The sequence below is a fragment of the Oncorhynchus tshawytscha genome, linkage group LG28 (genome assembly GCF_018296145.1).
Source record: "Oncorhynchus tshawytscha isolate Ot180627B linkage group LG28, Otsh_v2.0, whole genome shotgun sequence".
Taxonomy (NCBI): Eukaryota; Metazoa; Chordata; class Actinopteri; order Salmoniformes; family Salmonidae; genus Oncorhynchus; species Oncorhynchus tshawytscha.
Window position 1 is genome coordinate 23,894,619 of NC_056456.1, and position 17,792 is coordinate 23,912,410.

The 17,792-nt window shown below is 39.9% G+C and overlaps 2 protein-coding genes across 11 annotated transcripts in view; one reads left to right on the forward strand and one right to left on the reverse strand.

Moving 5' to 3' along the window:
* Positions 1 to 2,769, forward strand: part of pappa2 (pappalysin 2) — a 67,082-nt gene extending 64,313 nt beyond the window's left edge. Inside the window, exons 22-23 of the mRNA XM_042308190.1 lie at positions 263 to 361; positions 2,195 to 2,769. Of these exons, the coding sequence (XP_042164124.1) occupies positions 263 to 361; positions 2,195 to 2,302 (207 nt within the window). The 3' untranslated portion in view covers positions 2,303 to 2,769. The remainder of the gene's footprint in view (positions 1 to 262; positions 362 to 2,194) is intronic.
* Positions 2,770 to 8,785: 6,016 nt separating this feature from the next.
* The window catches only part of LOC112226955 (astrotactin-1), a 247,471-nt gene continuing 238,464 nt past the window's right edge, over positions 8,786 to 17,792 (reverse strand). For all 10 annotated transcript variants that reach the window (XM_024391656.2, XM_024391655.2, XM_024391652.2 and 7 more), the window contains 3 exons: positions 16,882 to 16,982; positions 16,474 to 16,657; positions 8,786 to 10,481 (listed from right to left, as the gene is read on the reverse strand). In XM_024391656.2, coding sequence (XP_024247424.1) covers positions 10,244 to 10,481; positions 16,474 to 16,657; positions 16,882 to 16,982 — 523 coding nt within the window. In that variant the 3' untranslated portion in view covers positions 8,786 to 10,243. The remainder of the gene's footprint in view (positions 10,482 to 16,473; positions 16,658 to 16,881; positions 16,983 to 17,792) is intronic.

Here is a 17,792-nt window from a genome sequence, read left to right on the forward strand (position 1 = left end):
AAGTACTGAAAAATGGTTAAACGCAGTACCCTATTCCTGTCTCATGCAAAATACTGAATCACAGCTCTGAGAGGTCAGGGACCAGCTCTTTACTAGGTGTTAATTAATTGCATGAAAAGGCAATGGTATCCACTATTGGCGCTTCCCATTGTGGGTTTGGTTGAATTCTGTTGATGTTGATGCCTGCAAGTAGGAAGTTGCCTCGTTTTTGATGATGTCATCTTTTGGATGCTACCTTTAATAAGAGCTTCCTTTTTTCCAGCCCTTTGGGGGAGATGGTTGGTGTGACACCATCAACAACCGGGCCTACTGCGAGTATGATGGAGGGGACTGCTGTCCATCCACACTCTCAACCAGAAAGGTAAATTAACCAATGCAGATGTTCTTATCCAAAGTGACTTGCAGTTAGTGCATTTATCTTAAGATAACTAGGTGGGACAACCACATATCACAAGCCTAGAAAGTATAATTTCTTCAATATCGTAGCTGTCAGTAGAATCAGAGCTAGAAGGGGAGGGAGGTCAAGTGCAAGTGCTGGTTAAGTTTTTTTTTGGTGAGGAGGATTATTTAAGATACTGTTTGAAGAGGTAGGGTTTCAGATGTTTTCGGAAGATGGGCAGGGACTCTCACTTCCATGTGAGAGTCAGTCTACTGCGGTGAGAATGTTTTTCTCCCACATACCTGCTATTTTGCTTACTGTATAATCATGGTGCCTATTCATTCCTGGGAGTGCTGCAGCCAGCTAACTGGAGGTCATTAGTCTCTATCATGTCCATAGCTATGACTCATGGCGGTAGCACAGCTATTCCCGGTTCCCCCTTGAATGAGTAAGCTCAGCAACGGAGTGCCTGTCATAAATACATCAGCAGCTAAAAAATATTTTATGAGGGGAAGGCTTAGTGTCAGTGGTCTTCTGCAACTGTAAAACACCAGTTAAACTATAAGGCTCTGAGAAAGTGAAATAAAACGTAAGCGACAGCATCCTGCCACTGTGGGTCCAGCGGAACTGTGGAGCACTAGTGTTTTATGCAGCCCATGGAAATGCTTCTGGTCTTCAAGGCACTTCCCTGATTGGCCACTTTGATTTGTAGAGTCTGGTTTTGGGTCCAAAGGTCCAAGCTAGCAGCAGAAGACTTGGATAGTAGACTAGGAAGATGATTCAGTTCACTCGCTTCCAGTTGAAGGAGAGACGTGTAATGAGCCTCGATGTGCTCTACATGTTTGTACAGTGCAATCCATTCATTCAATTAATTAGTTATCTAAAACACATTTTATTCCACTTTCAAAGCAGTTTTGTGAAGTCATGATAAACATTGGTTAGCAACTACTCAGAAGTACATACAAAACAGTCCAAGATTTGGCTTTTGTTTGACGCAAGCAGGAAAAACATCCAGCCCCTGTTGTCCAGAGGTTGTTAGAACAAACCAAAAGCAGCAGAGTATAGTTTTGTCCCAAATGACAGCCTATTCCCTACATAGTGCACTATATCATTTGGCTCACCACTGCCTCTATCAATGAACCAACGTAGGGCTTAGGAAACACTTTGTTGCCAAACAAACACACATTTAATGGGAGAGAGCAGTCTCTGATCTGTTTCTCTTCTTAACCTTCTGGAACAGTTGCTAAATCTTCAATAAAACTATTACCTCCATTAAACATCAGTGAAATCAATGCTAGGCTAGCTTCAGCATTTAGCTAGCCTCTCATGTTTACATTTCTTGCAACAGAGTGCTAGGCAGGGCATCTGGGTTTATTTTGCAACCTGTGGTGATGGCTTGCTTCCTAGACAAGACCTGGCAACCCCTGTTGTTGATTCTTAACATGTGTTCATCCGTTCACCTCTGTGGTGTATTCCCTCCCCCGATACTCAAGGTTTCTCACCGTTGAGTCCATGGTGAACCATTTGACATCACTCCCTTCATTTATCTCTCTGGAGACATTTGTTTCTCTTTAAAATTGTGAAGAAATAAAACATGTGTCGAGCTCACACATATAATACTATACAAACTATTGGATAGTTAGGACAAACAACTGGCTTCTTATGGGCATAGTTTGAAGTTTATTGCATTGTTAAATGTATGCAATTACATTGTGTATGTATTAGTTAAGTTGGGGAAATGACCTCTGTTTGTAATTGTATTGCCTCTTGAGATTTGTTTGTTTCTAATCTCCTGGTTACTTGACTGATTGACAGGTCATTCCGTTTGGTGCCAACTGTGATCAGGATGAATGCACTTGCCGTGATCCAAACGCTGAGGAGAACAAGAGTAAAGCCAAATACTTGGAAGCAGGACTGTTATGAACGATGGATCGTTATATGTGAACAGGGCCAAGGCTGGCTCACAATGAAACAACACCAGATGAACTTCACCCCTGGATATGATATATTTCCATTTTGTTTTCCTATTAGGGAGCAATGAAGGTAATCTCTTCTTAGACAAATATAAAAACTGTTTTAATAGTGTAGCTTTTAGGATTCCAACACAATAACTAATCTGTAAAGACAACTAACTTGTATAGAATAATATATTTGGGCAATCTCTAATTTCGTAGATGTGGTTATGGAAGACTACAGTATTATAACATCATATCACATAATACATATTTATCCATATCATAGGTACCTAACTTAACACTTTCTGCTAAGAGAGTTGTTGTTAGATGTAGAATTCTCAATAAATTTTCCATGCAGATTTTGTGTAATCTTGTTCTGTGTGATATTATACTGTACTTTACACTTGATGTTGAATAAACCGTAATAAACACTGATTTTATCTCAATGTTTCTGGATCTCCACACCCCTCTGAACATAATGGGGACACATACTATATGTATTTCAAATGAAATGTTATTTGTCACATGCTCCGTAAACAACAGGTGTAGGCTAATAGTGAAATGCTTACTCACGGGTCCTTTTCCAACAAGATAAATGCAAAGATAAAAAATAAAAAAATACAAATTGTAACACGAGGAATGAATACACAGTGAGTAACGAGTAAAAAATTACATGGCTATATAATTGAGGTAGCTATGTAGGGTTGAAGTCGGAAGTTTACATACACTTAGGTTGGAGTCATTAAAACTCGTTTTTCAACCACTCCACACATTTTTTGTGAACAAACTATAGTTTTGGCAAGTCGGTTAGGACATCTACTTTGTGCATGACACAAGTAATTTTTCCAACAATTGTTCACAGACAGATTATTTCACACACTGTATCACAATTCCAGTGGGTCAGAAGTTTACATACACTAAGTTGACTGTGCCTTGAAACAGCTTGGAAAATTCCAGAAAATGAAGTCATGACTTTAGAAGCTTCTGATAGGCTAATTGATGGTCAATTGGAGGTGTACCTGTGGATGTATTTCAAGGCTTACCTTCAAACTCAGTGACTCTTTGCTCGACATCATGGGAAAATTAAATTAAATCAGCCAAGACCTCAGAAAACAAATTGTAGACCACAAGTCTGGTTCATCCTTGGGAGCAATTTCCAAATGCCTGAAGGTACCACATTCATCTGTACAAACAATAGTATGCAAGTAAACACCATGGGCCCATGCAGCCGTCATACCGCTCAGGAAGGAGACGCGTCCTGTCTCCTAGAGATGAACGTACTTTGGTGCGAAAAGTGCAAATCAATCCCAGAACAACAGCAAAGGACCTTGTGAAAATGCTGGAGGAAAAATGTATAAAAGTATATATATCCACAGTAAAATGAGTCCTATATCAACATAACCTGAAAGGCTGCTCAGCAAGGAAGATGCCACTGCTCCAAAACTGCCATAAGAAATCCAGACTACGGTTTCGAACTGCACATGGGGACAAAAATCATACTTGCTGGAGAAATGTCCTCTGGTCTGATGAAACAAAAATAGAACTGTTTGGCCATAATAACCATTGTTATGTTTGGAGGAAAAATGGGGAGGCTTACAAGCCGAAGAACACCATCCCAACCGTGAAGCACGGGGGTGGCAGCATCATGTTGTAGGGGTGCTTTGCTGCAGGAGGGACTGGTGCACTTCATAAAATAGATGGCATCATGAGGCAGGGAAGATTATGTGGATATAGTGCTTCTACACCTGCATTGCTTGCTGTTTGGGGTATTGCTTGCTGTTTAGGCTGGGTTTCTGTACAGCACTTTGAGATATCAGCTGATGTACGAAGGGCTATATAAATACATTTGATTTGATTTGATTTGATATATTGAAGCAACATCTCAAGACATCAGTCAGAAAGTTATAGCTTGGTCGCAAATGGGTCTTTCAAATGGACAATGACCACAAGCATACTTCCAAAGTTGTGGCAAAATGGCTTAAGGACAACAAAGTTAAGGTATTGGAGTGGCCATCACAAAGCCCTGACCTCAATCCTATAGAAAATTTGTGGGCAGAACTGAAAAAGTGTGTGCGAGCAAGGGGGCCTACAAACCTGACTCAATTACACCAGCTCTGTCAGGGAGAATGGGCCAAAATTCGCCCAACTTATTATGGGAAGCTTGTGGAAGGCTACCCGACACATTTGACCCAAGTTAAACAATTTAAAAGCAATGCTACAAAATACTAATTGAGTGTATGTAAACATCTGACCCACTGGGAATGTGATGAAATAAATAAAAGCTGAAATAAATAATTATCTCTACTATTATTCTGACCTTTCAAATTCTTAAAATAAAGTGGTGATCCTAACTGACCTAAAACAGGGAATTTTTACTAGGATTAAATGTCAGGAACTGTGAAAAATGTAAAGTTAAATTCTTCAGTCAGTCATATTATTTAGTGTCATTACTTGAAGTCAAGAGCATTTCAGAATCTCCCAACAAAAAAAAAAGAGTTTAAATGTATTTGTCTAAGGTGTATGTAAACTTCCGACTTCAACTGTCTAGGTAGGGGTAAAGTAACCAGGCAACAGGATAGATAATAGACAGCAGGAGCGTGTGTGCTGAGTTTGAAAGTGTGTGTGGCGTCAGTATGCATGTGTGTGCATGCGTTGTGTGCGTAAGCATGTGTAGTGTGTGTGTGTGTGTGTGTGTTGGGACGTCAGTGTAAGTATGTGTGAGTTTGTGGGTCCAGTGTGTGTATGCATAGAGTCAATGCAAGAGAGTGCAAAAGAGGTAGTCCGGGTAGCTATTTGAATAGCTATTTTCCAGGCTTGTTTAGCAGTCTTATGGCTTTGGGGTTGAAGCTGTTCAGGGTCCTCCTGGTTCCAGACTTGGTGCATTGGTACTGCTTACCATGCAGCAGCAGAAAGAACAGTCTGTGGCTGGAATCTTTGGCAATTTATGGGTCCTTCCTTTGACCATGCCGGGTATGGAGGTCCTGAATGGCAGGCAGGTAGCTCGACCCCAGTGAATTACTGGGCCAAACTCACCACAATCTGTAGCGCCATGTGGTCGGGTGCCTTGCAGTTGCTGTACAAAGTGGTGATGCAGCCAGTCAAGATGCTCTCAGTGGAGCAGCTGTAAAACCTTTTGAGGATCTGAGGGCCCATGACAAATCTTTTCAGCATCCTGAGGGGGAATAAGTGCTGTCGTGCCCTCTCCACAACTGTGTGGGTGTGTGTGGACGATGTTAATTTCTTAGAGATGTGTACACCAAGGAACTTGAAGCTCTCAATACTCTCCACTTCAGCCCCATCACTGTGGATGGTGGCACACTTACCTGTCCATTTCCTGTGTTCCACGCAGGTCTCTAAACTCATCCCTAAAGGCTGCCTCATCATCGTTGGTCATACCTGTTAGTGTCATGGGTGAACAGGGAGTACAGGAGGGAATTAAGCACACACCCCAGAGGCGCCCCTGTATTGATGATCAGCTTGGCGGATGTGTTGTTGCCTTACCTCACCACCTGAGGGCAGCTCGTCAGGAAGTGAAGGATACAGTTGCAGAGGGAGGTGTTCAAGCCCAGGGTCCTAAGCTTGGTGATGAGCATGGAGGGCAGGGACTATGTTGTATGAACAGCCTTCTTACATAGGTATTCCTTTTCTCCATGTGGGTGGGGGTAGTGTGGAGTGCAATAGAGATTTGGAGTGGGTCCAGGGTGTCTGGGATGATGGTGTTTATATGAGACGTGACCATCATTTCAAAGCATTTCATGGGTATAGATGTGAGTGCTACAGGAAGATAGTCATTTAGGCAGGTTACCTTGGCTTTCTTGGGCATGGGGACTATGGTGGTCTGCTTGAAACAAGTTGGTATTACGGACCAGGTCAGAGATACGTTGAAAATGTCAGTGAAGACACTTACCAGCTAGTCATTTCAAATCAAATAGAATTTTATTGGTCACATACACATATTTAGCAGATGTTATTGCGGGCGTTGCGAAATGCTTGTGTTCCTAGCTTCAACATTGCAGTAGTATCTAACAATTCACAACAATACACACAAATCTAAAAGTAAAAGGAAATATATAAATATTAGATCGAGCAATGTCGGAGTGGCATTGACAAAAATTCAGTATAAAAGAAAACAGTATATACATATGAGATGAGTAAAGCAGTACGTAAACATGATTAGAGTGACTAGTGTTCCATTATTAAAGTGGCCAGTGATTACAAGTCTATGTATATAGGGCAGCAGCCTCTAAGTTGCAGAGTTGCGTAACCGGGTGGAAGCCGGCTAGTGATGACAAAAGTTTTGGATAAGCTGGTGAACCAACAGTTCAAAGACTTTCTTTATAATAACTCAGTTTTATCTCAATTCCAGTCGGGTTTTAGAGCCAAGCATAGTACAATTACTGCTGTAAGGTTGTAGGTGATATTCTAGATGCTCAGGACATGACAAATCCCTGTGTTTAACTTTCATTGACTTATCGAAGGCCCTCGACACTGTTGACAATGCCCTACTGTTGTATGGACTAAAAAAGGTGGGTTTAAGTGTTGATGCATTGGATTGGTTCCAAAACTACCTTTCTGACAGAACACAGTGTGTAGCTCAGGAGGATATGACATCTGTGTTTCGAAGGCTTACAAAAGGAGTTCCCCAGGGCTCAATTTTATGTCCGATCCTTTTTACACTGTATATAGAGTAAATGATAAAGGCAAGACTGTTGACTCTGCAAATCTCCATCTATATGCTGATGACAGAATTATTTATTCTACAGCATCTAATATTCAGAAGGCTTTTCAGGACTTACAGTTGGCCTTTGATGTTATTCGAAGGCAGCTTTTCCAATACAAACTTGTGCCTAATGAAAGGAAAAAGTTTATGGTTTTCTCTTCCCTGCAAGTTAACAGATGGAGTCACTTGCAGATTTAAACTATAACAGGCCAGAAAATTGATTGGGTCCCCTCCTATAAGTATTTTGGGATTTGGTTAGATGAAAAGTTGAATTTTAAACATACCTTGACCAAGAAACTGAAGTTGAAATTGGGTTTTTATTTCAGGAACAAATCATGCTTTTCAATGTTAGTCAGAAAATATATTGTTCAAAGCACTTTAAAAAAATCTGTGCTGGATTATGGTGATATTGTCTATTTGCAGGCCTCAGCAAGTACCTTGAAAACTCTGGACACATTGTGCTTTAATATTTATTACAAATGCTTGATCACTTACACATCACTGTGATTTGTATGCTATGGTGCAATGGACCTCTCTCTCCACCAGGAAGCTAAAGCACTGGTACACATTTGTGTACAAAGCATTGATGGGACAACTCCCTTCATATCTCTGCTCAGTCACTCAATATAGTCTTTGTTCACAGTTGCTGCTGTCCATGTCTGTTACTAAGGCTAAAACTGAGATGGGGAAAAATATTTTTCCCATAATGCCCCTTCATCCTGGAACATGCTTCAGAAGATTTTAAAGTTAGGGGATTCAGTGTCTTTGCCTGTTTTTAAGACTCTGATCGACAACACTGTTTGTGATAACTGGAGTTATTTCTAATCTTCAATTGTATCTTTAACTTGTGACACTTTGTCTTTTGTGTGTATTCTGTATTTTATTCAGTCTCTCGGTCCCAGCTTTGATGCACCTGCACTGACCTCACCTTCTGGATGATAGCGGTATAAAAAGGGAGGATAGGGAGATTGAATATGTCTGTAAACACTCCAGCCAAAAATCTAAATACTGTAAAGTTGCTTAGGAGATAGAAGCAGAGCTACCATACCCGTCGGCGCCACATATGAAAGTCAGCGCATGATCTAAATACACATCCTGGTATTCCGTCTGGCCACGTGGCCTTGCGAATATTAACCTAAAGGTCTCACTCACATAGGCTACTGAGAGCAAGATCACACAGTCATCTGGAACAGCTGGTTCTCTCATGCATGGTTCAGTGTTGCTTGCCTCGAAGTGAGCATTAAACAGGTTAACATTCACAAGGCTGCGGGGCCAGACAGATTACTAGGATGCGTTCTCAGAGCATGCGCTGCCCAGCTGGCGGGTGTCTTCACTGACATTATCAACCTCTCCCTGACTCAGTCTATAATACCTACATGTTTCAAGCAGACCACCATAGTCCCTGTGCCCAAGAACGCCAAGGTAACCTGTCTAAATGACTATTGCCCTGTAAATGACTATTACCCCCCACATCTGTAGAGGTCATGCCCTGGCAAATTGAGGCTGTTCTGAGGGCAAAAAGGGGTGAAATGCAATATTAAGAAGGTGCTGTTTTGTGTTTTGTGCACTCAGTGTATAAGTGAGAAGCTGAGCCTTAACATGTCTTTTGGCGTTGTTATTTGGTTTAAACCATTGTGTTTGAGGCTCTACAATCCCTAAGAAACATTCCAAACAGTGTGACATTGACTTGAGTTAACTGACTGAAAATTAACTAGGCCTAGACATGGTGACTGATCAGGAAACTTTTTTTTTGGAACATCCAACATTCCAACATTTCATAATATATTGTTTATTATTCTTTGAAATAGCAAAGATCAAAGGGAAAAAGAGAACATTAGATTAGCCACATAGACATAATAGTATAACATGCTGATTTTTGTTAGTTTTCATCAGCTTTAGTTTCCATCAGCTTTATGATGTGTATGGTAACAATTCTGATGCACTTCTGATGGATAATAACATTTGTTAAGCCTTATAATCTGTCCATTTTTGTAATTCCACTTCATTGTATTGATAAAACAAACCTCTCCATTATTTTGGGAAACAGTCTCAGAACAAAAATAATGCAAGCATACACAAAACATGTATACATAATGAATGCTCACACCTCTCGTGTGCAAATTGAAACAAACAAAAAAGCATACCTATCAATGTCAACCAATGGTTTTCTCATAATAAAAGACATATCCTTACAGCCGAGGCCCATTGTTATTAATGTTATAATATAAATAATTTGTAATTTGTAATAAAATATTTACAGAAGCTAACCACTGCGTTGTCATTTGATGCATTGGTGAACCTATGAAACTATCTGCAAGCATTTGTTTTCAAGTCCATGTTATGGGGATAACTATTGCATTATCAACGTGTGTGAGGAGCGTAATTGTTTGAAAAAAAGAAGAAAACAGTTGGCATTTGGTTTATATTAATTGCGTATTGTAGTAAAACACAGGTATCAAAGGTATTAGTGTTTTTACAGGATCACATCATGTATATTCCTAAGACACATACACATGTACATTTCTAAACATACTACAGATAAACAATATAAAACATTGATTTGCTGTTATCTTTCATTTTGTAATAGAAATGCTGATTCAAAGATGGCCATTTGTTGATTTCAGAATGATTAGGAATTCATTGATGTAGCAAATACTGTCATTTGGGTTTGGCAACTTTAACTTAACATTTAGAGCCACACTGTACATGACCTCCCAACCGTCTGAAATGACCACTGCTGTATATACGGACTGTCTAAATACAAAAGACCTGTACAACAGCTTAAATATGAATTTATACTTGAATACTACATTCAACATGTTACAGTAAATAACTAAATCTTCATAATCCTAATATATACATTTTTGGGGTTCAGGATTGTTGGTGCAACTTCCAAACTTCCAAATGTCCAAAAAGTCATGAAAAGTGCTGTCTAAATGCAATTAAGCATTGAGAAAGGTACATATACACTTTGTTACTGTACATGTGCATTATTGTTATATCTTGCTCTAATAATATTTTAAATAAACCCTCCTCACCTCTCAAACCCACCCTACCTTGAAATCAGGTTCCTATAACAATAAATAAGGGTTAGAACACACAATAATTAAAAAGCAGACATGATGATAATCCCAAAAGCACAATTACACACTTACAAATCCTCAAGACCCATTATTTGCTGTGTGACGTTCAACGCTCTTTGGGCTCCCCATAATCATTGTACATGACTAGCAGGTTCTGTTCGTCGCAGGCCTTTCGCACATCCTGGCCCAGTTCCACCCAGTTGAGACCAAAGGCCTTGGTGTCTGTGTAACGGCAGGACAGGTACTTGAGGGACATCCTGCGCAGGCCGATCTTGGACTCCTGGAGAAGACCCCTGCACCAGCCACTCAGGTCGTCCAGCTGGGAGAGAATCAGACCAGCTTTCCTACAAAGGAACACAACACTCCTCAGCAAACACACACTACCTTGAAATCAGCTTCCTATAATATTACCTGCCACAGTGCTACACAGTATAGGCATAAAATGCACAGGTGTCTTAACATGGATAACTATTGGTAATTATGACGTATTGTTAACACATTAGTAATATACACAATTTACCTCAAATCAAATTATTTCCAAGGACAAACTGTACATAGACAGGGCCCTAACATAAAAGAAAATATCTTAAAGCTAGAATAAACTGCCACATCAGTTTGCGATATTACAACAACAAAGACGTTACTTCAAACAACGAACATGTTTTTTTTCTCCCTCTGATGTCATTGCACATCATCACACGAACGATAGAACAGCAGTGTATCTACTAAGTTTTTTTTTATACCACGATGCTGGATGCTTATATACTCAAAACAAAAACAATAACAAATGCGCATGGGGAGGCCACTGGAGCTGTTTCGCCTATTGTGGATCTCGATTTCTTGTAGAATTATCTCAAAAGAAGAAGAAAAAGTAAGATTGATGGAAATACCTAATACACAAATTATGGAATTCTGTCTGGATTGAGGTCAAATCTAAGTATTTGGTGTTCTCAACTTAAATGATGCAAATCAAAAGTTGGTTAGAGCGGGTCACTCATAAAACACACGTTGCTTCTTCACCATCATTTTGACACTACATCACAATCCGACAGATACTAAACCCACATCTTCCTTGCAGGAAAAGACTGGGCATGAGGTGGAATAAATAATTGATTAACTTCTCAGGTCAGTATTTTACTGTTATTCATCTATTTCATAACATGTACAAGGTCTACCCATGTTCAGATAACAGTGACGACATTGGCTGCATTTACACAGGTGGTCCAACTCTGATATTTTTTTCACTAATTGGTCTGTTGACCAATCAGATCAGCTCTGAAAAATATCTGATTTGAAATAATCTGATGTGATTGGTCAAAAGACCAATTAGTGGAAAAAATATCCGATTTGGGCTGCCTGTATAAACACAGCCACAGAAAGTGATGAAGCTGTCTCCATGATAAGTGGCTGACAGAAACAGTAACTGTACAGGATGGAAAGAGTGTCTCACTCCTTAGACATGGCTTCACCTCACACACTGGCCAAACCAGGACCACCAAACTGCAATGTAAATAGTGAGACGTTTTTGTCGACACACAAAACGTTTTTGGGTAGACTCATACTCTGTTATTAATGAAAAGCACATTATTCTCTCTTAATACTGTCATCTCTCCCAAATCCTACATTCAAAGCATTCCTAAGAATATCCACAGAATCCAATATTTTCGGACATACTGTACCTCTTAACTTGCTATTCTTTGTGACTCATCTGATTGACTCATTGTTTTGTTGTTAGACCAGGCACAGGGTAGAATGAGGACAGCTTGTTAGTCTCTTTAAATGTCACAGGGTGAGACTTTCCAAAAAAGGACAATATCACTGTTTCATTGACATACTGTAATGGACTGTCATATTTCCATGTATTTGCATTCAACAGGGGAAAGCTAAGCGATGACTGTAATATTATACATCCTCATATTAAGATTTAGTATTTCAAAGTAGGGGCAGGTTCATCAGTTCTCCCTTGAATATTGGATACTACCGTGTCTGTAGCAGAGGAGGGTGGCGGGAGGAGCTATAGGAGGACAGGCTCATTGTAATGGGTGGAATAGAATCGATGGAATGGTACCAAACACATCAAACACATGGAAATAACATTGATTCCATTCCAGCTATTTTGCCCATCCTCCTATAGCTCTTCCCACCAGCCCCCTCTGGTCTGAAGCCTATGTTATGTTTACATAGAGATACTAAGCAACATCCGATTTGCATAAATAGGGCAGAACAACACCTTAAATTCCCACAATTTATCATCTGCAGAGAACTCTTGAGAAAATAATATGAGTCTTTGAGTCTTTACTAACTAATCAGTGTGTCTGTAGTAAGGATGCTGTCATTTATATCATCCTTCTAAATATATTGTAATGACCTCAATAGATCATGAATGAGAGAATGTCCACAACAGTTCCCTAGTTCTCGAAATGAACGGTTGATTAACCCAGAACTCACACAGGCAACTGTCTGGCCGTAGCCTACGCTGAATAAATCTGATACAACAATAACAGCTATTCAACTCACTGTCGGGACATGAAGAGAGGGATAACAATGCAAGCATGGCAATATAACAGACATGTAGTGCCCAGCCCCCCGCTCTTCTACCAACCACAAGGATGTCTGGCACTGACACATTCCCTTGATTGGCAGACAGTAGGGGGACTGGCATGCTGGACCCTGTGAAACCACACAACTGTCCAAGCGCGTCGCTACAATACATTTTTTTCTAATACCTTGCCACATTTCAGTGGTTTAAGGAATTTAGATATTTATTTACTTAAAACAAAAACCTTCAGGTTTGTTATGCTTTAATTTGTCAAGAAATAACTATTTGGGCTTCAAATAGCAACGGTTGTCACCATAAATCCCAGCATGTATAGAAGTGGAAAATGGCCTCACATTTCAGAGGTACAGTACACTTTGGAGATATCTCACTCTGTCAGGGCCCCTCTTTCAAATCTTCTTGACTCAGACAGCCACAGAGACCAGGGACTTGACCAAAAGAGCATCCATGATGCTAGGAAACCACCACTATGATGTCTCTGTCTCTGTGTTACACAGATATACTATATGATGCGATACGATAACTTTATTGTCCATATAAATACATTTTATGAATGCATGCATTTTCATGTGTTGTGTGAATTGTCTCTATATACATTGCTGTCTATACCCAACAAACAGTTATGGGGTATATGTGTTGGTAAGACAGTCCACAACATGAGCTAATGGAAGAGTAATTGTGGTAATGTCTGAGGAAAATCTCCGTAACTCCTAAACAGCCTTGATGAAATAAGGCCCTTTTTAACAAAAAAAAGAAAAATCACAACAACATGAGCTCCACTTATCATATCATCAAGCGAAATCCAACCATAACAATACTTAGCATCGCAGGCAATTGCCTGATTAGGATGTGTCATAAAAATAACTGTCAGTTCTCGGGCTGTTAAGGCAAGGAGACAGAGGGGGAGTGCAATGATCATGATAGGATTTTCTCCTACCAAGCCAACATCTAACATTTCTAAGTCAACATCCAGCCTCATGCCTTTAGTGATGGGTAGTAACATAGCGATGACAAGATTGGGACATGGAGAGAAGTGTCGGGCTCAGGAGACAGACTTTGTCAGTTTATGTTTGGCTTGAACATCACACAATTTAGCAGGAAAAAGAAACCAGAACGTTCTCTGACAGGGGCCAACCTAACTCGTCAGTGAGATATGATATGTACAAAAGTTGGGAGTGGAATATTTCCAATGCTTTATAAAGATAGATCCATTACTTCACCAGTTTATTTTAACATATTGTTTACTCTGCTGAAACAAGTTTACATTTAGTCAGGGGCTGAGTGGGTGACTATTATCTGTATTTTGACTAGCTAATGAACATTTGAATGGTCCACAGTGTTTGTGACAGGGTAACCCAAGTGAGTTGGAGGATTTCATAACAAGGGAAGTCATTTCTGGAGACAAGCCCTGTTACAGGCAATGTTGTCTGCTTTGTATTGGTGTGTGTGGAAACCAAAATCTCATTGTTTTGATTCAAATGGTACATTGATCCTTTCAGAACTGCTAGAGAGGCAGGGGGAATGGAACAAGTAAACAAGTGATGGGGGGTCTCCAATTATAGGAACCTCCTGGTCTTCTCCAGGAGCCCAACGCACCCAACACATAAGGTCCATTGCAAACTGCGTCTAATCATGTTATTCTTACTCTAATTCTAAAGAATACATTACAAATACATCTCTTCAGTAACGCCTAAAGCACAATGACATTTCAGGCTTACACAATCACAACACACCATAACAACATGGAAAATCCTGCCCAACATGCTAACAAGCTAACAATAGTCTTAAAGTATGGAGCAACTTAAAAGGTAGATATCTATCTACACGCTCTCCTCCTCTCACCTTTTCTCTTCGCTTGTAGACTTCAGGCTAAACCTACATATCATGACCGCTAACTGCTACACAAAGCCTACATCGTTTTCATGTCATAGTCAAAATAGCTACTAGAACTGACGCGTTAGTAAACCCTCTACAATCATGCAGTACAGTGTACAGTCAGCAGCAAGCAGTTTAGCAGTTACACCGGCAGGCCCCGGTGGCAACAAATTAATAAAACTAAAAACTTACCTTGACTTGGAAGAGTTCCAGTGTTGGATAGCCATAGCCAGCTAGTTAACATAGCATCCCTCTCTGTTTGAGCCAGGTTTTTGATTAGGCCAAACTAGCTAGATGTATTTCACGCTAGCTAAGTAAGTGAAAGTGAAAAAATATATACTATGAAATATAGCTCTCTCTCTCTCTTGCTTCTCCTTAATTTTGGATAAAATTCATTTGTTCAAAACTGTTCAACTATTGTCTTTCTCTCTTTTTGAGTCAACTACTCACAACATTTTATGCACTGACGTGCTAGCTAGCTGTAGCTTAGGCTTTCAGTACTAGAATCCTTCTCTGATCCTTTGATTTGGTGGACAACATGTCAGTTTATCCTCCGGAAGTTATCATAATTACTGTGTAAGTCTATGGAAGGGAGTGAGAACCATGAGCTTCCTAGGTTTTGTATTGAAGTCAATGTACCCAGGGGAGTATGGAAGTTGCTGTCCTCCAGCTACACCATGGTGGTACCCTACAGAGTTCTGTCGAGGCTACTGTAGAACTTAATTGCAAAACAGTGTGTTTTAATCAATTCTTTGGTGACGTGAATATATTTAGTTCAGTTTTATCTAAAAAGGATCACTTTTTTAATGTTTCACTATTTGAATTTTTCAGAAATTCACTGAGGAGGATGGTCTTCCCCTTCATCCTCTGAAGAGCCTCCAATGGTTGAAATCTTCCTAGAAGTGACACATGGTTGACAGAGAGACATGTCAAAATGATTGAATGAAAGTTTGGCACTTTAGCGAGCCTTTATTGATATAAAAAAATCATATGTATTAAATTCTCCACGTGTTCTATATTAAAGAGCACTGCATTTCATTTAACAGGCTTTTAAAATTGAATATTGGTGCAAAAGGTACTCTTCTCGTGGAATGACCCAGCCAGTGCAGCCACCCTCCTTAACACTATAATGGTGTTTAGTGAGATAATGTCCAATTGATTACTAGGTTAATCTAAACCCATGTTTATAGTCCCCCGATCCTCACCTCAAATGCACTTACTTTGGTGCTTTCTTGACATGAATCATCCCTCTGAAAATTGGGGGCTGTTAATGTAAGTGTATTTTAATGGAACACTTCAGAAGCAAACCAATTACATCAACGCTTCCAATATGGGCTCGATTAAAAACAACCTTTAATTTGAAACTAAGGCCCTGATTCGGAGTTTGCAGTCTTAATCAGTTTCACCTGCTTCACCGTGCATCTACCAGCAACCTTACCTACACATTTTAATTCGGACACATGGCTCTGTTTATAAAGCATTTAGCTACAATTTCACATTATAATACTTATCTGCACTGAGTAACCAGTAAGGGGATAGCGGAGGCCTTCCTGCTTGCTGTAAATTGACAAACGAATGTCAGAGGTACAATTGTCTCCAATCATTTTGAATTAATTTCCACTTTACCCAATTCACGCAAACTATGTCTACAATCAAAGCCTGTATTTGGAATCAATTATAGACCAGTCTGTGTTAAAAACACATCCAAAATGACTTAAAAAATCAAGAGTCTCAACAACCACCCATGTAGGGACGATTTGTGATGCTTCTACACAGTCTGGCGGAGGTAGTTGTGCTGAGAGAGAGAGCGAGAGAGAGTGAGAGAGCGAGAGAGAGAGAGAGAGATCAGATCAGATCTGGGCCCCAGTTCATCCTCACATTGCCAGATGGGCACCAGTTCATACCTGGGCCCCAGTTCATCCTCGCATCTCCAGGTGAACTCTCCGAAGCTCTCGTAACGCTGGTTGTAGTGGTAGAGCACACGGTGCAGGGTGGGAGAGCCCAGTTCCATCAGCGCATTGTAGGCCGTCTGCTGCTCCTTGCCACTTGTGTAACCATTGAACAAGTTGTAGATCTTGTCTGAAATCTCTGCAACAACACATATCTGATCTCAGTACTGTATATGGAGCCGACATAAAATAAAATGTTATTGGTCAACATACACATATTTAGCAGATGGTTTTGCGGGTGTAGTTAAATTCTTTACATGTGTGTCTCTACAAGTTTTCAGATTGGTAACTACTGTTAGAAAATTTGTCTAAAAACCAAGATACAGGTACAGAAACTATCCATCCATGCATGAGAAATCCCACCTTGTGCTTTGACGTCATCCACAGCAGGACAGGGGGTCTTGATGGTGACCTCACTAGGACTGGAGCGACGGCCTGTGTTGTCCACTGCCCAGAGCCTAAACCTGAAAACCAACATATATGACTAGTGTTAGTTCATTGCAATGGGAGTGCATGCTACAGCAATAATGTGTGCAACTGCTAACTAGTGCTTCAGGTTTTGAAAATAAAAATAAAAATGAGCCTGAATAAAGTGGTGGAAATTAGATGCATTCAATGTTATTGTGACAAAATCATTACATTTTCTGATTGACTGTTGTAATGTGATAAAACTGCTAATAAAATCTGACAATAGGCTAAATTTACAAAACAAGTGCGTGGATGTTAACATTTACTTGAAGCATATTGCCATCTAGTGGAAGGAAACATTAACAACTACCACCTGCAGTGGTATCTGTGAAATAGTGTATTTTGTCTACCCCAAATAAATGTACGGTATGTATCCATGGTTCCGAATACAATACAATACAGCCTGACCAACAAGGCACTGAGATCACTGTCCAGTGTCAAGACAATAAGAGAAATGAAATAATGTGTAAAATTAGGTTTCCTTTTTGGAACCTACAGAGCCGGTATTTTCACATTCTCAAAGCTGAACTGAAAGATTTTGCGAATACACTTCTAAAGAAGTAATCAAGCATTTCGCTAACTGTACAGCACAGGTATAGAGAGATTTAATGATAAAAGGAAATATTTTGAATTAACTGAATTTGCCTGTTGTAACAACTGTGCTGAACAGCCTGCCAACAAGGAGACTGACCAGAAGCAAAATTATGTCAAGATAAAGGACATATGTTTTTCATTGGGATATTCCTATTCCTATACATCAGAACCATTTGAAGAGACAATGTGCTCAAGCTGAGGGTTTCTCCCAC